This window comes from Notothenia rossii, assembly GCF_949606895.1.
Source record: "Notothenia rossii genome assembly, chromosome: 4".
NCBI lineage: Eukaryota > Metazoa > Chordata > Actinopteri > Perciformes > Nototheniidae > Notothenia > Notothenia rossii.
In genome coordinates, this window is record NC_136902.1 from 57056105 (window position 1) to 57082003 (window position 25899).

Sequence of the window (25899 nt, forward strand, 5' to 3'; positions counted from 1 at the left end):
TGTGTGTGTGTGTGTGCTGGGTTTCGCTGGGTCTCGCTGTCTCGCAGACGACCACTGGGCTCACAGGGAGGGGGGGGCAGGAACTCCAACAAGTCGTTTAGGACAGAGAGTGAATACACATACTATACAGAGATGCTGTATGAGAAACCAATTTGATTTTGGAAAATTGAACAATGTAAATTATTCTAGACCTCAACAATGGAATTATGATCAGTAGAAATGGCCATGACATGGAACCTTTAAGCTAAACAACACACAACCAATATTCACCATTCAATTACGTTACTTAATGTTTCTGCATTTGAACTATTTAAAATGTATTTTGGGGACTGAGATATAAACAGAGAGCTGCAGGAATGAGTCCTAAAACCCAGATATGAGCTAGCATTTGACCACTTCCAGTTTCCTCGCCTCAGTCTTTTCAAAACTGTTTTTGAACGCTTGTGTGGTTAGAAGTCTGAAATATATACTTTTAAGGTTTTGTTCTTTGACATAAGATACGTCAGTAAAGACCCAACTTGTTTAATTTAAAAACAGCGGTTACTAACAAGTATCCAAATGAGACGACTGAACGCCATCACGCCGCACATTAGCCGCCTTTAGCTTAGTGCGGGTGACTTGAAGTAATGATACCTTAGTAGTTCCTTTATAATTATAACATTAGCTTTTCACTTCTGCTGAAAAATTATAAAGTGTGGTTGATAAGTGGAGATTATCCTGCTGTACAAAACATGTAAGTATCATAAACATGTGTTTGCCACAGAGCTTATTTTCTGCAATATTCTGAAAACCAATACAAAATTCTCATTGTTTTTTGGTCAAGGGAGCGCTTGTAATGCTAACTCCTGTGAAGATGGTTATTTTAGAAACATATACTCACAGTGCATTTCCCAACACGGCTGTACTTGCGGCCATTCTCTGTCACAGCATAGATGTAAACAAAGTTGTCATGTGATGCGACAGCCAGGAAGTTACCGTCTGCAGGAGATCAGGAAACAGTTAGTCTAAAGAGTTTATACAGGACAGGATACACTGTGAACAGGTGATGCTTTACCTGGAGAGTACTTGATGTTGGAAATGATCTCATTGCCGTCTGTGTGCATAGAAACAAGATCCCGAGTGTCAGTGTCCAGCACCAACCACCTGCAACACACACACACACACACACACACACACACACACACACACACACACACACACACACACACACACACACACACACACACACACACACACACACACACACACACACACACACACACACACACACACACACACACACACACACACACACACACACACACACACACACACACACACACACACACACACACACACACACACACACACACACACACACACACACACCAGAGGACAATGCCCCTCAGAAGTTCACACAACAAGTCTTGTAATGTAAAACAGATACATATATTAACAGTATATAAAATGTCTTAATTGGTGAATCATTGTTATTTATTTTCTGATAAATAACCAACAAATGTATTTATTAGCTAACTTGTTTCCAGAGTGTAAAGACCTTGATGTATTGATTCATTCCTCTGTGACTTAACCATTTCAGATAAAAAACATTAGGATTAAATACAAATAATGAAAACTATAGATGCAACAAGTACATACAGTACATGTAGGTTAGGGTAGTTCTATTTCACATTTTAATATGATTTATTTATTTTTTGATACTAAAATGCAATACATATGTGTGTTTGAATACCACATGTAAATGAAAAATAATTCCCATTTTTGCTTGGTCTATAATATTTTTCTAATTTAAATATGTATATCTAAATAGATATTTAAAAGAAATGCAGATATCCCTCTTAAAGCAGCCCCCCTGCAGAACTATAGCCGAGCAGTGGTGAGTAATAGTTGTGCTGCCTGCTCTGAATGTTGTGTTTCTGCAGTGTAACTGTGAGGCCGACCTTCCAGTCATGGTTCCCACAGCCAGAACCGCCCCGCTGGGATGGAACCCTGCAGACCTCCCTGGATCCTGGTGCAGAGACAGCATGAATGAGTACATGTAACCCTTAGCAACAAAGACTTTACATTTCAGTCCTTCACATCCTGATGTTTCAGGAACAGAATACATCTCCACCCCCCAGCAGACAGTCACCTCGATGGTCTTGCTCCAGAGGGGCTGATGGGAGTTGGTGTCCCAGAGGTGAACCTGTTTGTCCAGAGAACAGGTGACAAACTGCTCCATGGACGGGTGGACGTCCAGACCCCACAGCTCGTCCGTGTGACCCTGAACACATCACATGTCTCAATTAATACACCAGACTGCAGCGTGCACAGATATGTCTATAAGCACCTTTAACTGATAACAAAATGATCACGATTCTTACTGTATTTTCACATCTCGTTTTATATTATTGTATCTTTTATTTGTACATTCCTAGTCCTGATGTTTATATTCATATTTTTTTTTTCATCTTATATTGTATGCTTATATGGAACTGTCACAAAACGTAATTTTCTCAGGGGTAAATAAAGTATTTCTGACACTGAAATGTGCTCTTCTTAAAGCTTACAGTGTGTGTGTTTGAATGTGTGTGTGTGTGTGTGTGTGTGTGTGTGTGTGTGTGTGTGTGTGTGTGTGTGTACCTGTACAATAGGAGTCAGTGTATCAGGGAAGGCGGCTCTGATGATAGCGTTCTTTGTGGTTCCTACGAAGAGTTCTCCAGGTTTACCCTCAGCCAGAGCCCGCACAGGACCCAGAGACTCGCCCACCTGAACACACACACACAAACACAAAACACACACACTCCCTTACAGACAGCTCATATAGGATCTTAAACCCTGTATACAGCAAGAAAGATACAAACTTTAAAATAATGCCAAGAAAGAGGGACCTATACAATAGATGCCTCCCAACAAATGTTAAAGACACACTGATTTCCTCTTCAACATGATTATGTCTCAGTCTCTTTTCCCTCACCTCCATGTCAGCCTGCTTCTTGTAGTCGTGGTCCCACAGCACCACTTTGCGGTCCTTCCCCCCCCCGGACACCATGGTGCCGTCCTTCAGGACACAGACAGAGAAGATCCCGCCCTCGTGGGCCCCCGACACCACCTGGCTGATGCGGTACCCACCTGTCAATCAAAAACAAACAGGTCAAACAAAAACCAGATATTTTACAAGTGAGAAAACATCCCCTGACACAGAGCCCAGGGAACATGAGTAGCACTGATGTATTAACATTCAGAGGTGGGAAGTAACTAAGTAAATGTACTCAAGTACTGAACTTGAGTACAATTCGGAGGTACTTGTGCTATACTTGAGTATTTCCATGTTATGCTACTTTGTACTTCTACTCCACCCATTCAGAGGTACATAATGTACTTTTACTCCACTACATGTGTTTAATATAAGAGCTAAATCCCAGACCAAATGCATGCCAAAGGTTCTTTGAGCATGTTTTCTCTCAGTGATAGTGATGTTATGTTTACTGTTTTTCTGGTATTGTGTCTTGATATTTGTCCATGTTGATGTTAAAAATGGAGCTGCTGGGATGTAAGTAGAATTTCTGACTTGATCGGACCATTAAAGTATTATCTTATAATATTGTGTCGTAAAGTAAACTCTGGTACTTCTACTTTTAATCAACTACAAGATCTGAGCACTTCTCCCACCTCTGTTAACATTTCCTCATGACTTCTTTTAGTGTTGGAGAGAGCATCTCTAAATATCTGTAAACAACATCTGTATCATTGCGATGCATTCAGGCTCCACCTTTGGCCCAGACGTAGATGTTCCCACTGGAGTCTCCTGTGATGGCGTCTCCGTTCTCAGCGAACGCCACACACAACACATACTTTGGCTTCTCATGTTTCTATAGAGCGAGACATAGAGAGAGAGGGGGGGGTATTGCATAAATGACTGCATTTGGTTAGCTGCATCTAATGTAAAAAGAAAAGGAAGGAATTCATCCTTGACGTCTCTTTGCTTCTGTGCTGTTTGTGAAATGTAAATAAGGTGATGTGCTTAAATCTGGAGTCAAATGTACCTCTTTCCATGCAAATGAGTTTAATTGCAAAAACAATCTAATTCAGATCAGTGCTAACAGCCACATGGGGAAATCAGATTACTGTAGATATACTTTATTTATACTAAACTGGACCCAGAATCCACTTCAAATCCTGCCACCTGAAGTAATTTAGCTCTTGCATTTGTCCCTATTATTTCCATGAAAAGTGCCATATAAATACTAAATATTATTATTATAATCATCAGGCTTATTATTTACAGTCAGACTGGGATACTGTTTTCAAAAAGGGTTTCTCTCCGTCACCATTCAACTATTTGCCCGCACCTCATCAGGCAAGACCTGTAGCTTTAGATCTGAAAATGTCATTTTCTTTTTCTCTTTCATATTTAGTTTTCCTCGTTTGTTTTTGGCGCAAAGGCAACCTTAATACTTCTTCACAACTGCAGTTGATAATTGCAGTTAGAGGCAAAAAACGATATACAAGTATTTGTGTTGTTCACCATTAGCATAATATATATTTTTCAGAATTTTTCTTTTTTAAGTGTGATGATGTTTAGGAGAGTGGTATGATCAGTTGCCGCACCTCGAACAGGCCCTGTCTCTTGGTCAGAGTGTTGCCCTCCATGGTCCAGAAGTTGATGTGAGATTTTCCACAGGTGACAATCAGGTTGGCATCCATTGGATGAAACACAGTGGCCAGGACAGAGTCGTTGGAGCACTGCAGAGAAAGGAGGAAACATGTTTCTCTACCTCACAGCAAGCATTTGTAATATCGCAACCCATGCTGATAATATATACTGTTTGTTAATGATAAACAGGTCAACTATAATAATGCACCTGTATGAAGAGGTTCAATTGTCAAAGGTCACAGGTCAGGGTACCTTAACATCAGCCAGTTGCTTCTCCTTCTGCCAGTTCCACACACTCAGGACGTGGTCGTTGGCGTCGTCCGCAGCGCAAAGGAAGGAGCCGCCGTTCTGAGGGAAAACAAGGAGTTTATAAAAAGCATTTTGTATTCAAATGAATGTACAGTATATGAACTGTGCTTGTTATCAAAGCCTCAGCTCTACAGGATGTGAAGCTGCTCACCGACTTGGAGAAAGCCACGCAGCTGACGGCTCTGTCGAACACACCCATCCCGATCACATGCAGCGTGTTGAGGCTCACAGAGTCCCACACACGCACATGAGGAGCCAGCAGCTGGACACAGGAGAGCAGAGCGTTAACATCTACACAAACATTTGGGAGGACATTGCAATTTCTTTGTTATTAGTTCATAAGAAGTTGACAAAATAAAAAAAATAAAAAGGACGCAACTACAAATACAAAATTGTAAACATTAATAAATCATTCCATTCAGCCAATTGGAGGTTGAAGGAACAATGTCAGAAGACAGTAACAAGATAGCATGGAGAGAGTGTGTGTGTGTGTGTGTGTGTGTGTGTGTGTGTGTGTGTGTGTGTGTGTGTGTGTGTGTGTGTGTGTGTGTGTGTGTGTGTGTGTGTGTGTGTGTGTGTGTGTGTGTGTGTGTGTGTGTAAAGGGAGGGTTTGCTTGTGTGTTAATGTCTGTTATGACAACCATTTTTCATCAACATTTATTTGTTTCTATCTTCTTTAATTAATAAAAAAAATATTTAGGTAAATATGAAAATGATCTAACCCGTTATAAGTAATCATACGGTAATCAAACCCTTACTCTCTCAGTAAAAATACAATTATAGAAAAAACGAATTAGCCAGTGTCAGACAAACTGCACATCTGCTCATGTATATATATTTCTAAATACCTACTTTAAAGTCATCTGTGTCCAAATGTATTAAGTGAGTGAAACAGAGTCAGTAGGAGGATGTGAGCGGTGCTTTCACAGTACCTTTCCATCTTTAGAGTTTCCAGCCACTTGCCCCGTTGCTATGGTAACCATGTCAGGATGCACACTCAGGCTACGAAGAGAAAATGCAAATGAGTACATTTCTTTCCCGCCTCTGGCTTTTATGCAGATTCAAACAGCTGATTCGGATCAGAAATATCACTGGGAAAATGTAATCACGACATTTTGTCACGACATGAGATGTTTTTAGGATTTACCATCACTTCATATTTTTTCAAGACTGACACGGTTTTAATTTGGCAAATGTTTTTTTTTGTGTTGCCATAAATTATTCTCTCTCCGTTGGTGCGCGGGGCTAAGGCTAATAATGCTAATGCCAGCAAATACAATGGCAGTTTCAAAAAACATTTCAGAGTTTTACGGGGCGTGGTTTGGAATTCGCCCAGCCAATAAAAATTGGTACTTTTTTCTCCCCAGGATAGTACCACCTCTCCAGCAGGCACTAAAAATGGGGGTAAAAGTTCCCGGCACTAAGTACTCTTTTTGGTGTGAACGCAAAATAAGAGGTACTAACGGAACCAAACGGGAAAAGTACGGGGAAAAGTACTCCGGTGTGAACACGCCTGTTTTGAAGCTGTGCTCTTCCTCACCACTTGACGTCGTCGTTGTGGCCCAGGTAGTGCCTCTGCTGCTGCTCCTCCGTGTTGTACAGCACCACCACGGAGGCGTTGAAGTACACAATCTCTCCGGTGGGCAACAGGTAGAGGTTGGAGCGGCAGTCACGACCTCTGTAGCCGTACCTGGTCCACGATTTAGTTAGGGAACAAGAGGGGTGCAGCTGGACCAGCAGAGAAAACACTGATATTCAGTTCTTCAGTATTTCCAAGGAACGGTAGACCCACAGAGAATGAAGCTAATGCTGCTTTTACAATTTCCATAACGAAACCAAGCATATTGGCTTTAGGCAGTGGCGACTGGTCATTAGGGGCAGGTGGGGCACAGCCACACCTAGTGTCAGCAGAAAGTATTACAAATAATGATTACAAAAAAATATATATATATATATATATATATAAAATATATATTTTAAGATCATGTTTAATCATCTGATTCGTCTGTACATTGCTGTTTTAGTCTGTGTTCTTCTAATTAGTGTCTACAGTGTGTGCCTATTGAGCTGTTTAGAGCCATGTGGGACAAAACCCGATCATGCCCCTCCCTCTCACTGTCTAAGTGAACGGTGACTGTAAAAACTACACTGCGCATGCTCAGAGTATTTTCCTATTTAATGTGTGTGGCAAAAAATAATGACCATAGGGGCAGTGAACTGCCATCCCCATCACACGTCATATCACATAATTCAGAGCTGATTGGCTGTAAGTAAGTGTGCCGCGAAAAGTGTGGTGTGTGAAGAGGAGAGGAGAGAGGTGCAGCGACGCGTCCTAAAACCCACAAGTAAGCTGCGCATGGCTTCCCTCGACAAAAAAGCAAGGAGATTTCTCCATAGGATTTTTGAAAATAGCTCAAAATAGGATCTGTGGGAAACGTATCTGTTAGATAAATGCACGTTTTGTTCAGCCGGATAATATCCACTACTTTTAGAATTTTCGAATCAGAAATCTATCGATTAGATTTATGATAGACTTTTGAAACTACAAGAAGATAAGGAGGACTTTTACAAAATGTAATAGAGATTTTTGTCCAGAAGGATAGCATGGAGTTCATCTTCAAGTCAAGGTAAGACCGCAATTTTATTGAAAATGGGATCTTACTAAGAGACAATTCAATATTTAAATGATACAATTAGGCATCCTTTTGTTGAACTGTTTGTTTAAAATTAATCGAAGCATCAGACAAAAAAAGCTTTTGAAAATAATATTATATTTAGGTCAAAATATAATATTTGTAAACCTGAAGAGTCAGTGCCAGTGCCTCACCAGCCATGAACCTCACTGCACGTCACTGCAGAAGCTTATATATAGACATCTAAGTTTGCTGTGCCCCACCACTTTTGTACATATAAAAACGCCACTGGCTTTAGGAAATCATCCATGTACAGTGGCAAGAGCTGTGTGGAATTTTATGGTTTTATGCATTAATTGGCTATTCAATTTGATAAAACCTTAATATAAGTCACAATTATAAACATTTGGTGACAATGTGTCTAACTGTGTACTGATAGATGTCTTGGAGATACTGTGTAAACCCCCCAGCTTTATGCAAATCAATTATTTATCGTACATCTTCTGAAATCTCTTTTCTGTGAGGCTTGAACTCCAGGGATTCACATCCTTCCAACCTACACTGTGAATGTTTGAATGACTTATTCAATATGGACAACACCTATGCAATTATTTGTTTGCTTGTTATTAAACTGATTGGGTTTGCTCCTTTCTGTAACAAACCATATTTCAGGATCATTTTAAACCTAAAAGCTGGTTATTCCGAACAGTTCACTCTCTTTTCCTTGCCACTGACTGATGGAGAATCTGAAGCTTGTACGAGCTAAAGTTTATATGTAACCCTGTTTGTTAATAAAGTCTAGCATTCATTCAATTATATTCCTCTGTTCATCTATGTTTCAGCTTTTCAAATCTGCCATTGAAGATACAGAACTCCCAGTGTCACATCCTCTGATCACAATAATAATCCATTCACTTCTTATTCATTCATCCAAAGCTTCATCAGTGTCCCTCTGAGGTCTCAAGGATACACCCACTGCAGTTTGAGCTTGCGGTCAGGCAGCGCCCCCTTGTGGTCCAGGCTGTAGCTCTCCCTCTGCTGGTCAGGGAGGTGCATGGTGACGGGGCGGCCTCGGAGGAACATCCTCACATAGCCGTCCTCTGGAGGCCAGGAGAGGGGGGTGGGGGGGAGAGAGACGGGAGGTTCAGTGGAGAGAAGTAAACAGAGAAACAAGTGCAGAGAGAAGCAGGAGAACACATGTATGGAATGAGATAAATAAGACTATAACAAAGTATTTGATCTGTGTCTCTCTTTTAAAAGAGCTTACAGCTGCAGCAGTTATTAAAATGAATTTGAAAGTTAGAATACAGTAAATGTCTGTGGAGTTCTTAACAAGTTACTCGCATTTAATTTGTACCATTATTTTACCTTGCAGGGTTTCTTATATTTGAACTATTTTAATCCAATGTTTAAACTTAATGATGAATGTTTTGGGAAAATTTAGTAGTTATTGTAGGGTTAGATTAGTTTAAGGGTATTTGTGTTCATTTGCAGCTCTTAAGTGTTCCTATATAATACATGTTTTTTTCCATTTCTAGATGTTTTAGTAATATTTATTGCACATATTTTTTTTTTTTAGAGTCTGGGCCTCTATTCTGAAGCTTTGGGTAGTTTTTCGGGGTGTCCCATTGAAGTCACATATCTTCATTTTGTCTTGTATTTTTAAGTTTTTACATTTTGGAGTTGTCTCCATTTGAAAGCCCACACATGAACACAGTGTGTTGAGATTTGAAAAAGAAGAAGAAATGTTACATAACATGGAGGAGAGTGTGTCTGTGTGTGTGTGTATGTGTATGTGTATGTGTATGTGTATGTGTATGTGTATGTGTATGTGTATGTGTGTGTGTGTGTGTGTGTGTGTGTGTGTGTGTGTGTGTGTGTGTACGAAAGTGGGGGTATTTGTGTGTGTTTTTTCTGACATGGTTCCAGGGCCGGTTCGTATGGGGGTTATTCCCTATCTTTATTCAAGAGCGTGGTCTTTACATTTGAGAGCATCATTTATTGATTTCACGTTCAGATGATGTATTCTTTCCCTCAAAGCCTGTCCTCACACTCAAATCGTTTTGCCAATGTAGAGCCTCCTTAGTAATTCTAATGAATGTTCAATATTACTTATGAGAAATATTAAATCCTTTAAGAGTACCACACACACACACACACACACACACACACACACACACACACACACACACACACACACACACACACACACACACACACACACACACACACACACACACACACACACACACACACACACACACACACACACACACACACACACACACACACACACACACACACACACACACACACACACACACACACACACACACACACACACACACACACACACACACACACACACACACACACACCAGTGGAGTACAAACTCAACTTACCTGCATTAAAGGAGCATTCTTTGGTTTTGCTGAAACAGAAAACAGAAAATTCAGTGAAATGTTTTTAATAAAGATTAGAGCATAACAGGGCTCTGGGTTTGGCTTTCATCCATAATGGGAACATAATGGAAGTACCAGTAAGTACATTTAACAATACACACGGAATATATCATAATTTTTTTCAAAAGCTCCTGAGACTTTGTTTCACAACATCAGGATACTACATTATTTATGGTTGCAACCCCTCACCACATGTCACATTACCAGCAGACACTAAGGATGTCTGTGAGAGCTTCAGAGCACTGAGTCAGAAGAAACACAGACCATGCATCACAGAATGGAGAGTTTTTTTGGGGGCAATTGGGCAATTTTCAGGCTCTCTACTTTCAACAAACTCCTCCTACAGATTGAATCTGAGTCAGATATGGTCATAACCTTTTTACCTTCTTACTTTGAAGATCAAAAGTTATTAAAGGGGGCCTATTGTAATAATTTTAAGGTTCATGTTTGTATTTTATAAGGGGGGATTGTGTGGGAGAGAAACTACAGTATATTTATAGGGAACACAGGATTTTAGCCTTTGCAGACCATTTACATGCACTAAAACCTTTAGAACACACTAGGGGAAAACCCCAAAAAGTATAATAGGGCCTCTTTAAATGATTTATGTTACTTGGAACGCTCCTGCCGTGGCGTGATAAAACAGGGAGTGGTTGTAACTTGAACGTTTGGTTTCCAAACTGCTCCAAATGTATTGTGCTTGATAAAATCCCAACCTTGATTTATACAGATCAACATTGTGTCATAGTGCAGCACATCACAGTCCAGGCGAGACATAATGTCCACTAGTGAGTCCAGGTTCGAACAGTTACGTTAATGCATTGCAGAGTAAATTGGCACCAGGCCAGTACTCCCCAGGCTCGTTGATGTGCTAGGACCTGCTTATAGATTTAATTTAGTCTCAAAAGTTGGGCACAGTCTTTGTTATTGGAAAAGATACAGAACTGAAAACACAGCTCTGTAACTTCCTTTCATGAAAAGAGGAAATGGAAAACTAATGTGACTGTGAAGACAGTTTGATAAAGAGAGTGTTTGATCGAGTCAGCAGACACAAAGCAAACAGAGAAGCCTTATTATTCATGTACCACGCATGGATGGTGACAGTGTTATCAGATAAACACACAGTGAATGCTGCGCTCTGCCAAACTGTGAGACAGAGGAAGATCAAAGAGGACATAGAGAGAATCCTGCTGTCCCCAAAGGTCATATAAAAAGGCTGAATGTACTTGTATAAAAACATTACAAAAGTGAGTCAGCCACATTGCCAAAATCCATATTTACAGCTGTCAATCAAAACCTGTAGCTGCATCCTCAGCTGTTCCCGAATCAGCTGTCTGTCAGCCAATCAGGACTGCCCGCTGAGCATTTCAGAGCACGCTCAACCTCAACCTATCAGGATGCAGTCAACCAACCAGATCAGTTGTTGAAGCGCTGCCTCATCTGACAGGTGGATATCTCCATGGCAACAGCAGTAAAAGTAAGGCTTGATAAGATAAGGGAAATTGAAGGCTTGTCTCTTGCTGCTCAGCAACAGGAGAGTCCAGGGCGATGGGTTTGACTATCTTGCGTGTATGGTGGAAATGCAAAGAAAATACGTGAAGAAGCTGACTTAAAATTGTATAATAAGTCAACTTGTCATAAGTCAATTTGGGGAGTAACACGGAATGTAAACTGAACCTTTGCTTGTTAAAAAAACACTGAACATGACGCCTTAAAACAACACAATGGACTGTGTTTGTTGCATTTGTTCCTGAGAAAAGCCTCAGAGCACTGTCTCTGAGCCTGTCAGGTCATATGTGAAGTGTTTTCCTAGAATTGTTGCTCTTTTACCGTAAAGTAGGTCTGCAACAATGTGTTTCCATAAAAAGGCAAACAAGAGAAGAGAATAATTAATAGTCCGAGAAGATGAGGGCTCGCACTGTAGGTGTGTGTTTGAACACAAAGCATGTGGAGATCAGAAGACAGTCTCTGGGAAGCTGGAGGTGACCAGCCTGGGTGTCGGCACTTTAAAGTCCCCATATAAAGGTTGTCTCTGTGTTAGTGTGTGTGAGTGTGAGTGTGTGTGCGTGTGTGCGTGCGTGCGTGTGCGTGCGTGGTCTGCTAGGAAGATGAGGCATGGCACAGTCCTAGCCTGTAGAAGTCTGTAATGAATGCAGGGCATGCTGGGTAACTGGCAGCCGGACAGGGCAAATAGCTGTGGATCTTAAACCCTTACGGCTGTAGTCCCAGAGACAAGATTTCCAGACAGAGGGAATGCACAAACAGACCTCTCATTACCACGCAGCGCTCAGTGTGTTGTCGGCGTGTTCCGCCTGGCTGCACACAAACAACTGGTTTGTGTTAGAACCAATGAGCAGTTATGGAGTGCTGTAGTGATGAACGCTATTTTTGTAGGCCAAGAATGAAGTTAGCATCCCAAGGGCTCGTCAACAAAAAGCACTGGGATTTTTTAATTTGTATTTTGGAATATTGTAGAAAATAAGATCTGTATCAAAAACACGTTTTGGATGATTCTACGTTTGTTCAGTTTTTTCCATAAGTGAACTTGTATTTTGTCTTCAGTTACATGATATGATTACAATATATTCCTTATCATTGTATATTATTAGTAAAGTGCTTGATCAGAGTACTGCAGATGGATAATGGTTATTAAAGTAGTGCAGGCGCAGAGAAGATGGATGTTGTGGTCTGACAGACGGGTCTTAGCCCCTGAAGTGTGCGAGCGGTGAAACAGTCACATGGTCTTCCATTTCCTGCTCCATTATGACTGAAGTACTGCAGTGGTTAGGGTAATGGTCACAAACATATCCAAGCATCTTCCCTCAACAAGAAATACGCTAAGATATATAATCCCATACTACACTAGACTTCTCCACTCTCAAGTTACTGTGGCTTCAGATGTATGAGATAACAAGAGAAGGAAAGTGACAGATTTGAAAACCGGAAAAGGATTAATCCTTTTCAACATGATGCAGGTGTTTTTTTCAGAAAGAGGGCAAACCTTTATTTGTTCTAGTTGTTGAATTGTGTTTACTTACAAATGTTGTTTTAAGTCCATAATTATACAAATATGTTGTTTCCATTTTAAATTTAAAGTAACCTCATTATGGATCTATGTTTTCTGTCCGATTAAACAAAGTTATTATAATAAGACTGCAAGGGGGACAACATATTGCTCGTATCTTTGTACAACATAAAACAACTTAAATTTAAAGGCATTTAAAGAAAAGCTAAACTGGTTCATGTGGCTATCCCTGGTGCTAGTCTTTTAAAATGTTTCTCTGCAGCATGTGGTCAATATGTTTGTTGCATGTTAACAGCAGGTTCAATCGATGCTATCAAGAGTTTCTGCAAGCTGAGCGGAATCAGTAACATCAGAGCCACATCAGCTGCTGTTTGTGGCAACAGTGCTGCAGGGGGTTGTATACAAACAGTTTCAAGCTGCTCTACAGGTTTAGGAAATATATTACAATCTCTTTGAAGAACCTTGAAATTAAGGTTGTGCAAAAGAGCACCACTCAATGCAACACATGCAAATATTCTATATGTAATATTTCTTATGTTCTTATAAGCTTTGATCAGCTCTTTCCTGTCTGCTGCCAGAATCAATTCGATTCAACAGAACCATCACTGACAGAACTGCTGAGCACAGTGTGACCAGTCTTCTGTCACTTCACATTAACTCATCCCACATTCTGCGTGTGTTTCATAACCTGACACACATGTGACATATTTCATTGAGTCCACCCTCATTAGACAAGACAGAAGAGCCATTATGACAATTAACACTATGCTGAATTAATCTGTGACATTTACTTTAGAAACAGGCACCACATTAACATTTATTTATGACATCTATTAAACTCAATTTTCAGTTTTTAAGTTGAAGATATGTGGACCTGAGAGCTTTCTAAATGAATAGCAAGTTCCACAGTACATGATCTTCCATTTCCTGCTCCATTATGACTGAAGCACTGCAGTGGTTAGGTTAATGAACACAACCCATTAGCTTCAGCTTCACAATCAAACTATGACCACCCCTTAAAAGCATTGTGTCTATTTATCCTTTTTGCCGTTTGATCCATGGTCCACTAACACAACCAGCTCTTGTATCTATGGTATTCATGTTACTAAGCTGCAGCCCCTCCCCACAGCCAAACACATCTCTGTACACATACTGGATCAAACTGTTAGCGTGACAACAGAGTTTCATAAAGCAACACAACTTCCTTCAGGCTTTCGTGCAGCCACAGCCAATTGACTACAGATGTTTTTAGACTGAAAAACAACCAACAACTTAAACTGTTACAGCGTGAGAGCATTTTAGAAACCAAACCACGCTGTGTTTCATTGTGCAATCTGTAATCTATTTAAGTAGAAGTTAAACAGTTAGTTAAAATCCACCCAGTAGAGTTTAAAAGTGGCTGTGCATTTTTCAAGACTAAAACTGAACACTTACTTCCAGAAAACACATACTTGTACTTATTTTAGTTCTATGAATAAGTAAGAACATACATATTTTCTTCTCCTCAGTATATCCTCTCTGCTCCTACTCTAAATCATTGATCCTCTGTTGTAAAGTCTTGATTTACCTTGTAGATCTCTTCATGTCTGCAGCTTCCCGTTACAGTAACAGTCAACAGAGGAGAGTCAGAGTGGTTCCTGTCCTGCTCAACAGCTCCAGCAACACACACTTCCTCCTTCTCTGAGCAAACCTTTTGCTCAGCCTGTCATCCAATGAGAACGCATTTCCTGACTGTGCAGACCCACCCCCTCTGCCTGGTGACCATCCCCCTTTAACCCAGAGCTGCTGGAAATCTGATCCATCAGCAGAAACACAGAGAGGGAGAAGATGAAAAGAAAAAATAGAAAAAAAAGAGTAAAGAAGAAAGCAAATGAGGAAAGGAGATATGGCGCAGATGAAAAGGAAAGTGTGGATGTTGATTAGAGAAAGAAAAGTAGAGGGAGGATAAATACAACAAAATAAACAGGAAAAACGAAGTGGTCAAGAAAATGAAAAATAAAACGATGAAAGAGTCCTTATTATGCTCTTTGGGGTTTTTCCTCTCCTGTGGTGTGTTCTATAGGTTAGTGTGCATGTGAATGGTCTGCAAAGGCTAAAATCCCTGTGTTCCCTCCAGAGGGAGTTTCTCTCTCACACCCGCCCCCTGCCTGAAACACCTCCATTGGACTCCTTTGTTTACTTCAGTTACAAAGTGACATCACTATGTTACACTCGTGCTTCTTTTGGTTAGCACTCCAACACATTGTACGTGATAGGCTAAGGGGCGGGACATCTCTAAGCAGTTGACCAATAACAACAGAGCCGGCCAGCTAACCAATCAGAGTAGACTGGGCTCTGGTTTCAGACAGAGGGTGAAAAGAGGTGCTGCAGCACAGGCAGTATGAGAAAAATAAAGAGCTTTTTGAACATTAAAGCATGGAGACATGTACCAGTAGAGACACTACATACAACTTAAAATGAGCAGAATAGAGCCCCTTTAAGAAGTGAGATAATGAAAAGCATTTGAACATTGGAAAAGGTGTGTGTGACATGACCAAAGATAAACCCCCTCCGGGTCTGTTTAACAATGACAAGTGATCCATATGAGGGGCCGTACAGGCCGTAATTCATACTGGTCCTCTCACACACATACATTCTCCTTTTACATACATATATTTTCACTCTCATATTATCATATTTCAATGCACACATTCATACATTGTCACTCACATATTTATACATTTTTCACTCACACATTTATACATTTTGCTCTCGTGCACATTCATTCAATGTTTACATTTAATATTATAAATAATATGTGCATGTCTGAAGACAATATATGTATGCAAGAGAAGAATGTATGTGTGGGAGATAAAGTATAGTTGAAACGGAAGGAGTATAGTTGAAACGGAAGGCAGGTCATTATCGCGCTGTGATTGGTTCAGAAGGTCGAGCGAGGCGGGCTTATGTTCAGATCTTCTGATTCAAATCAACATGATGGAGGGAGATGAATCCATGTATCTTCGGACCATTTGTTTTTCTTTATTAAACAAGTAAACGGAAGAGCGTCTGAGAGGCATTTTTGCTTTTTACCTGGTCTAATGGTCATTGGAGCGAGGTGCGGGGCAAAACTCACAGGGTGTGAATTCAAAACAAAAAGCACTCGTTTGCTTGGAACTGTGATAAATAATCAAGGGGAAACGAGGTGAATTTAGCGATCACAACGAAAACGGCCAAGACACACACTGAGCCCAGAAAATGAATGTTATTAAGGGCTGTAAATATAATAAGCCTATGTCTAAAATGGACAACATTGTTAGGAGATGTAAACTATTGTGGTGACAATTACGGGACATAATTCATGTCATATAGTGTGTGTTGCAACCCGGACCGGTTAGTGAGGGTACCAGGGCTTGGGGTTATTCCTGCTAGCTTATCATGCAGAGCAGTTGATGTCCTTACCTCTTAGAGATTAATGAATAATAAAGTGTGGAAATCCATTCTGAATGCCAGCCTCTGACTCCCGTTCATCGGCTCTACACTGGTGACCCTAACATTTTCGTGAAAGTTTCCGAAGACTCATTGAACATGGCTGATCGCAATGTTTTTGTAAAGCTGCCAGAGTTTTGGGAGCATGCCGCTGCGGCGTGGTTCGCTCACGTGGAGGCTCACTTTTCCTGCCGACAAGTCTGTGAGGGATCCGGAGGGATTCCCCGATCACTTCTTACAGTTTCTCATCAAGGGGTGTCTCCTGTCCCCGGTACAAACATACTGCCTGAGGAAGGCTATATGTATTTTTTTTTGTCATTAACCTTTTTCGGACCACTTATTTATTTATTTTGGGGACGATCCGACCTCCATGCTGCTACTCTGGTTCAAACTGCATCCACCAAACAATATGATTTATCTTAACCAACATTTGACACGGTGTTAAATGTTTTTTTTAGCTGTTCTGTCGTCATTTCCTGCGATCTTCTCCATGCAGTCAGTCAATATGAATGAATGGGCGTTTTTTTGACTATTTATAGGCAAATATGGGCGTTACGTGAAGCCCGCAAAAGCTGCACCGCATTTCGAGTTGATTGTGATTTATAAAGGGAAACCGGCGTAGGATGTGCCGTACGCAAGTCCTTCGCCGGTACGCAGTCTTTTATGAATCGGAAAGTGTCAGTGCGTATTTATTTGCTTTGTCCTACGTAAGCAACCTTCCCACGACAATCCTACGCAAGTCTTTATAAATGAGGCCCCTGAACTTACAGTGCCGACTGTCTGCACTGCTCTGAGTTACTTTGCTCCTGTTACTTATGCTGTGGGTGATTAGAAGGTGTTAAAGTAAGCCTGCTTACTTGAAATGTAGTCATATTGTTTGGAAGATGTGCAATATTATTTCTTTTAATTCAAACATTCACACAGTTGGAGATTTATTGCCAGCCATCTTTCCTGCACTTTAGCCTGGATTACCACTTGAGATTCTTACATTTCTACATATTTAAGTTTTATTATTTTAGGATCCTTGCACTAAGCTTTGATCGGTCGGCAGGTGGGGATTGTACTCTATTTCATTTCTTATATAGAACATAACCTGTTTCAGAGCAGGTGACTTGTTCAGCATAAGTTACCAAGGAGATCTACTCTGGTAGAAAGGGAACTAACAGCGTAGGAGTGAAAAGCCAGATAACCCTGGAGAGACTTTACTAACCCCAGATCCTGCTTCTGCCCTTGTGTAAAATGTCACTGCTGTTTTTGTTTTCTAGTACTGCAGAGTCCAAGAGGGTATTTTAGATAACACAGTGAATAATATACATGTACCCCACTGGAGGAGGCTGATACGTTACCCTTTGCCGGAGGAGCTGCTGGAGGAGGTGGTCCGACTCCGACTCTCCACCCCCATCTCTCTCCTCACCATAGTGAGACGCTCGGTGGACATACTCTTCCTAAAGGAGACAATATTGTGTTTTAAAAACATATATTTACACTTCTTCTCCTCTATTCAACCAAGATACACTCTGGTTTTGTGTACCTCTTGATGGACTGTAGCACCTCCTTCTTAGGAGAGGAGGGGGAGGAGAGGAGGCGCTTCTGTTTAACGTAGCCGTTATTCAGAGGTCTGGAGGGAAGAGCCTGCAGGAGCTGACGCACTGAAAGGAAAACATATTATTTTCATCAGTAAAACGGGAATTGAGAGACGATATTAATTCTGAATCTGGGACTTTTTGCTGTATGTGAGGCAATGGTGACCCTGCACTGGGACCGATATGACATGCAAAGTTCTGTTTTATTTTGTATTATCTTGTCTTTTTAATGCACTATATCATAATGCTTTGAATGCTTTTCGTATTGCCCTTTGAATGTTGAAATGTGCTGTATAAATACATTTGCCTTGCATTTAATTTGCTTTTGCTGCTTTCCAGATCCATGCTTTCCAGATCCTGCCCAGTACTTCTTGGCCTTATTGATGATACTGATGAGAAAATTAACTAGGTAGTGATGCTTCTGGGCGCTTGTATACTTTTGTCCGGTTTCCTTTCTTACCCTTGGTGGTATGTGCTGTTGCTGTGGTGGGCAGGGGTCTCCTCCCAGCAGCGTAGCCCCCCGGCGGCTGACCCAGGCTCTGCTCCTCACAGCAGCCCAGCCTGCGCAAGGCGTCGGCTAGAGCGGCCTTCAGCAGCTGGATCTCGTCCTCCTGCAGCTGCAGCTTCTGCTCTAGGTGGGACACCCGGTCCTCCATGTCCAGGTTACTGCCCGCCGATACCGTGTCATCTGGACCGGAGGAGAGAGGGATTCATTTAGATTCCACTTACAGAGACTCACAGCAACAAGGCAGCCTTCAATGGGTCCCGATTGGCAGGAGTGGTCATTATTAGTGCAAATGCTGTTTACAGCATTCCACTATAGTTCTTTGAATCTTTATTCTTCCCCTTAATATTATTATTAGTGTGAATGCTGTTTACAGCATTCCACTATAGTACTTTGAATCTTTAATCCCCTTATTATTTCAGCCAATACTTTGGCACTCCATAACTTCAGCTTATTTTCAGCTACAGAAACCATTCAAATATTAAACTATTAAACTATTAATTTTGATATCTTTTAAACTTTTTGAGATATTTAACTTAGTTTGAAGCTTAGGAGAGAGGCCTTTTTCAGATTTTAACATTAGAGTGGATGGGAGCAGCTTGTTAAATCGAGAGTAATCTGATCTCAAAACAGAGTGGAGCAGTGCTTGAAATTCTCCCCCAAAAATGTTTTAAACTTGTCATAATTCCCAAACCCTACAATGTAGTGTATAACTCCTATTGAAATGTTCAAAAAGTGCTCAAACTTTACATGTGTGCTAACAGACCAGCCGTGAAGACATACTTTTTCATGAAAAATGTAGGAAAACCTCTCCTAGGTTGAAAAAAAATAAATAAATAAGAAAGTCCAGCTAGCTCATCATTGATTCCTATGTTAAATTGTTCCGGATCTTTCTTCAGAGCAGAGAGAAGTACACTTTAGATAAACTGCTCTGTTAAGTTAAGCGTTAAGTGGGATAATACTGTTGAACAAACGGCTTCTGTTTGAGGTTGATCAAATAAGGTCATCCTTGTAACTTAGAGAGATGATTATTATTTAGGTAGGAACTGTATGCATCGCTAAGGTTAATTTAAATTGGCTATGCTCAAGTATGTAGACAAGCTAATGTCGAAGTAGTGTATGTGAAATCAACCTCACAATAAGATGTGTGTATATTACAATTATTAATGTCATATTTCAAGATGATTACTTAGATATTACAATATGGTTGGTTGAGCTGGAGTTCATTATTGAGCTTACACGTTAACGTCACAGTCATCTGAAGAACAAACCCAAACCTTGTTGTTTTTATGAATTGCGTTACCAAATTGGTATCAAATAAACAGCAAGCATTGGTAACACAACTTCCAAAGTTACAGTAAAGTAAAAAGGACCCTGACTCAGACAATACACAATCCAACATGTTCAACAGAAGAGAATCAGTTATATTGTTTGTACACATGGTACTTTACATATATATCTGTTTGTTTAAGGTGTCCAGGTGATGCAGACAGGCTGGACCAGAGAGTGAGAGACAGAACTGGACTCCTCACAGCAGTGAACTTCAGCACAGGTACAAATACTATTTTTTTCATACTGTACAAAGAATCAAGAAAGATATTGGTTTAAATGAATGAAGTATTGACTTTAATACACTGATATACATTCCATTAAACAATACTAGATCACCTACACACCAGTGAAGTTGAGGGGGTTTTTCTGTGCAAAAAGTTACATTTAGATGTTAACAAGCAATATGATTTTGTCAGCTTTTAATTTAATGTATTGAAGGCTAAGATATTTAACACATAGTGAGAACTGCTACTATTTATCTCTCAATATTATCTGTAAAAAACGTGGTAAAAGTTATTCTTTCAGTGAGACAACAGAGCATGCTTCTACAGTTGCACTACGTTTTGATAAAAGTTAAATATTATTTTGATAATAACATATAATTCAATGTTGATGAACTTCATACTTTTCATTCATAATCTGATTGTAGCTCACTGTTGAAATAAAAAAAAAACATTACAATTACAAAATAATTATATATACAGCTCCTAAACACACTGCTTTCATAAATAACACACTTGTTCTGCAAAAATATGTTTTATGTTTCCTGTAATTTTGGTTCGGAAAGGACATACCTGAAAGACACGACATTTTCTCCTTCTCTGAGGGTCAAGAAGAACTTCCAAAAGGGAAATTAAAAGCTGATGCTATGAGATTTTAAGACCAGTACACTAAGAAACTAATTTTATTGTGAAAACAGTCAACTGATCAAATGCACCTATTTCCATCACTCCATCAGCTGATTATTTCTATTTGCCTCGATTTATGAGCTTCACATCACTTATGCCTTGTACCGCAGAGTTTGCAGCATCACACATAAATGGGGCCAATCTTCAGTCAGATGTAATCTAACATTTTCAGTAAGAATAATGGACAAAAGGAGTGCAAATACAAATACAATTTATTGAAATGTGAACCAAAACTTAATCAAACATGTTTTAAATAAAAAGCACATATGGACAGAAGGTGTAAAACTATTAAAGTAAACACATTTAGTCAAATAAAGTGACAGACTAGGCCTGTGCAGTTGGTATCAGCTTTGCCCAGCATGGGCTCCTCCATCAGGCCTGGACCTCCTCACAGAGGAAAGACCCTCAGTCCTCTCCAAATCAACAGACAGGACGTCCATCACACGGAGGTTTCTCCCTGAAGTCTCTGCAGCTTTCTGAACACCACGCTGTCTCAATCCGTCCACACTGAATATGAGAGGGGGAAAATGAAAATAACAAATGCTTTAGACAATAAGAAACATAAAGTTGACTGTTGACTTGCCCAATTTTTTTAGATTGTCAATACTATTACTGTATAACTAATTATCAGGTTAAAAAGCACATTCAAATAAAGATTGGTCTTTAAATACATGTTGTCTTTTGAATTGTTTGTCTAAAGTCAAGGATCTAGAACTGGTACTTAGTTGTAATGATACAGTCTGGTTATTATGCTGTTTGGAGGAGGCCTCACAGGTAAGAGCACTAACTAGCTACCATCACATGTACCTTAGCTTGACTTAAATGTATTAAACATATAATTAAGTGATATCAAAATATAAATAACTAATGTCATGCAAATATATTAATATTTGCTTGATTCCAGTGTTGAATTTAGCAAAATTGCATACAAACGTTAAGGGATTTTAAGATTCTGAAGTCCATCCATCCATCCATCTTCTCCCGCTTATCCGTGGTCGGGTCGCGGAGGTAGCAGTTCCAGCAGAGAGCCCCAAACTTTCTTTTCCCTGGCCACATCAACCAGCTCTGACTGGGGGATCCCAAGGCGCTCCCAGGCCAGCGAAGAGATATAATCCCTCCATCTGGTTCTAGGTCTACCCCTTGGTCTCTTCCCAGCTGGACGTGCCTGGAACACCTCCCTAGGGAGGCGTCCAGGTGGCATCCTAACTAGGTGCCCGAACCACCTCAACTGGCTCCTTTCGACGCGAAGGAGGAGCGGTTCAACTCCGAGTCCCTCCCGGATGACCGAACTTCTCACCTTATCCCTAAGGGAGACACCAGCCACCCTGCGGAGAAAACCCATCTCGGCCGCTTGTACCCGCGATCTCGTTCTTTCGGTCATGACCCTTCCTTCATGACCATAGGTGAGGGTAGGAACGAAAATGGCGCGGTAGACAGAGAGCTTTGCCTTCTGGCTCAGCTCCCTTTTCGTCACAACGGTGCGGTAAAGAGACTGCAGTACAGCTCCCGCTGCTCCGATTCTCCGACCCATCTCACGCTCCATTGTTCCCTCACTCGAGAACAAGACCCCGAGATACTTGAACTCCTTCACTTGGGGTAAGGACTCATTCCCTACTTGGAGTGGACAGTCCATTGGTTTCCTGCTGAGAACCATGGCCTCAGATTTGGAGGTGCTGATCCTCATCCCAGCCGCTTCACACTCGGTTGCGAACCGATCCAGTGAGTGCTGAAGGTCGCAGACCGATGAAGCCATCAGAACCACATCATCTGCAAAAAGCAGTGGTGCAATCCTTAGTCCACCGAACTGCAGACCCCCTCCCCCACGACTACGCCTCGAAATCTGATCCATGTATATTACAAACAGGATTGGTGACAAAGCGCAGCCCTGGCGGAGGCCAACCCTCACCTGAAATGGGTCCGACTTACTGCCGAGGACCCGGACACAGCTCTCGCTTTGGGAGTACAGAGATTGGATGGCCCTGAGTAGAGACCCCCTCACCCAATACTCCCGCAGCACCTCCCACAGTGACTCCCTGGGAACCCAGTCATACGCCTTCTCCAAGTCTACAAAACACATGTAGACTGGATAAGCATACTCCCAGGCCCCCTCCAGGATCCTTGCGAGAGTAAAAAGCTGATCCGTCGTTCCACGACCAGGACGGAATCCGCATTGTTCCTCCTCAATCTAAGGTTCGACAATCGGCCTGACCCTCCTTTCGAGTACCTGAGAGTAAACTTTCCCGGGGAGGCTGAGTAGTGTGATGCCTCTGTAATTGGCACACACCCTCTGATCCCCCTTTTTAAAAAGGGGAACCACCACCCCGGTCTGCCACTCCTTCTGTACTGTTTCCGACTTCCACGCAACGTTGATGAGACGTGTCAACCATGACAGTCCCTCAACACCCAGAGCCTTCAGCATTTCTGGGCGGATCTCAGCCACCCCCGGGGCTTTGCCACTGTGAAGTTGTTTGACGACCTCAGTGACCTCCCCCCGGGAGATTGGTGTCGATCCCCCGTCATACTCCAGGTCTGCCTCTAACATAGAGGGCGGAGTTGTCGGGTTCAGGAGTTCCTCAAAGTGCTCCTTCCAACGCCCTAACACTCCATCAGTTGAGGTCAACAACGTCCCATCCTTACTGTACACAGCTTGGATAGTTCCCTGCTTCCCCCTCCTGAGGTGTCGGACAGTTTTCCAGAACAACTTTGGTGCCGCCGAAAGTCTTTTTCCATGTCTTCTCCGAACTTCTCCCACATCCGCTGCTTTTCCTCGGCCACGGCCGAGGCTGCTGCCCTTCGGGCCTGTCGGACCTTGCAACTGCCTCGGGAGTCCCCCGGGATAACAAATCCCTGAAGGCCTCCTTCTTCAGTCGGACGGCTTCCCTGACCACCGGTGTCCACCAGGAGGTTCGAGGGTTACCGCTCCTTGAGGCACCTAGGACCTTGAGACCACAGCTCCCCGCCGCGGCTTCGGCAATAGAGGCTTTGAACACCGACCACTCTGGTTCAATGTCCCCAAACTCCACAGGAATGCCCGAAAAGCTCCGCCGGAGGTGTGAGTTGAAGGCCTCCTGAACTTGGGCCTCCTCCAGACGTTCCCAGTTCACCCGAACTACACGTTTGGGCTTACCAGGTCTATCCAGAGGCTTCCCCCGCCACTCGACCCAACTCACCACCAGATGGGGATCAGTTGACAACTCTGCCCCTCTCTTTACTCGAGTGTCCAAAACATACGGCCTCAGGTCCGATGATACGATAACGAAATCGATCATGGACCTTCTGTCTAGGGTGCTCTGGTACCACGTACACTTATGAGCATCCTTATGTTCGAACATGGTGTTTGTTATGGCTAATCCATGACTAGCACAGAAGTCCAGTAACAAACCAACACTCCGGTTCAGATCAGGGGGGCCGTTCCTCCAAATCACTCCCCTCCAAGTGTCTCCATCATTGCCCACATGTGCTTTGAAGTCTCCCAGCAAGATTAAAGAGTCCCCTTCAGGATTCCCATACAGGACTCTTTCCAGGGTCTCCGAGAAGGCCGTATACTCTGAACTGCTTTTGGGTGCATAAGCACACACAACAGTCAGAGTTTTCCCCCCCATAACCCGCAGGCGTAGGGAGGCAACCCTCTCGTCCACTGGGGTAGACTCCAACAACGAAGCACCCAACCGGGGACTTGTGAGTATCCCCACACCCGCCCGGCGCCTCACACCTTGAGCAACTCCGGAGAAGAATAGAGTCCAACCCCTATCCAGAAGTAAGGTTCCAGAGCCGACGCTGTGCGTAGAGGTGAGCCCAACCAGATCCAACTGGTAACGCTCCACCTCCCGCACAAGCTCCGACTCCTTCCCCCCCAGAGAGGTGACGTTCCACGTCCCCAAAGCCAGCTTCTGTCGCCCGGGTCTGGTCCGTCAAGACCCTTTGCCTTCACTGCCACCCTTCTGGCAGCGCACCCGACCCCATCGCTGTTTCCCGTAGGTGGTGGGCCCGCGGGACGGAGAAGCGGAGGTGTTGCCCACGTCGCCTTTTCGGGCTGTGCCCGGCCGGGCTCCGTGGCAAGCCCGGCCACCAGACGCTCGCCGACGAGTCCTCCTTCTGGGCCTGGCTCCAGAAGGGGACCCCGGGCTTCCTCCGGGCCGGGTATCCTCACTTCGTGTGTCGTCTTTCATGAGGTCTTGTGAACCAATCTTAGTCTGGCCCCTTGCCTGAGACCAATTTGCCATGGGAGACCCTACCAGGAGCACAAGGTTCCAGACAACACAGCCCCCAGGTTCATCAGGGCACACAAACCTCTCTACCACGGTAAGGTGCTGGTTCTTCAGAGAGGAGATTCTGAAGTATTATGCTAAAAACTCAATAACTTAGATTATAATTTAGTTTTGCTGAATAGTTTCATGTCCGCTTACCTTAGAAACGTAAAATGCCACGGCAGAAGGGGAGCATGTTAGCTTAGCTTGGTAGCTTCAGCTAGCTCTGGAACTTTCAGCTTGGTGGCAGCAGGTCCCGCCTCTGCTCTTTGCCCTTATTTGGAGCAGGCTGGAGTTGAACTCTGACGTCGCTGTCGAGCCGTTAGTGGCCGACTCCGCCTACTAAGGGCTTCTCGGCAACTCTGCAGAATCCTATGGGTGACGTCACGGACCCTATGTCCATTTATATATACAGTCTATGGGTTTACACACACAGGTGTTTGCAAACATTCAATCACTACTATTTACATTTGATATCTTTATTTAACTCCTTCAGCCTAATTTCAGCTGCAGGAACCATTCAACCTATTCAGCATTTTCAGCACATGATGGGAAACTTTCACATTTTTAAATATATGTTATACTTTTTAAAAATATTCAGCTTTTTAAAGTCTTTTTTTAACACGGAAGTCATTGCAATGCATTTGAGCTGTAACAATTAAGACAGACAGACAGACAGACAGACAGACAGACAGACAGACAGACAGACAGACAGACAGAGAGAATTGTTTTGATTTGAGTAAGCTGCATCAGAAATGAGCTCCTGAACAAAAAATCGAAATTGGACCTAA

At 42.3% G+C, this 25899-nt stretch overlaps 1 protein-coding gene across 3 annotated transcripts in view; it reads right to left on the reverse strand.

The window, feature by feature from the left end:
- The window catches only part of eml2 (EMAP like 2), a 57698-nt gene that overhangs the window by 7925 nt on the left and 23874 nt on the right, over positions 1–25899 (reverse strand). For all 3 annotated transcript variants that reach the window (XM_079679168.1, XM_079679169.1, XM_079679170.1), the window contains exons 2-18: positions 18577–18804; positions 18065–18182; positions 17880–17978; positions 9981–10009; positions 8549–8678; positions 6486–6635; positions 5878–5947; positions 5097–5207; positions 4889–4984; positions 4591–4725; positions 3752–3851; positions 2957–3111; positions 2623–2748; positions 2132–2263; positions 1941–2008; positions 1055–1143; positions 881–978 (exon numbers count right to left, since the gene is read on the reverse strand). In XM_079679168.1, coding sequence (XP_079535294.1) covers positions 881–978; positions 1055–1143; positions 1941–2008; positions 2132–2263; positions 2623–2748; positions 2957–3111; positions 3752–3851; positions 4591–4725; positions 4889–4984; positions 5097–5207; positions 5878–5947; positions 6486–6635; positions 8549–8678; positions 9981–10009; positions 17880–17978; positions 18065–18182; positions 18577–18804 — 1934 coding nt within the window. The remainder of the gene's footprint in view (positions 1–880; positions 979–1054; positions 1144–1940; positions 2009–2131; positions 2264–2622; positions 2749–2956; positions 3112–3751; positions 3852–4590; positions 4726–4888; positions 4985–5096; positions 5208–5877; positions 5948–6485; positions 6636–8548; positions 8679–9980; positions 10010–17879; positions 17979–18064; positions 18183–18576; positions 18805–25899) is intronic.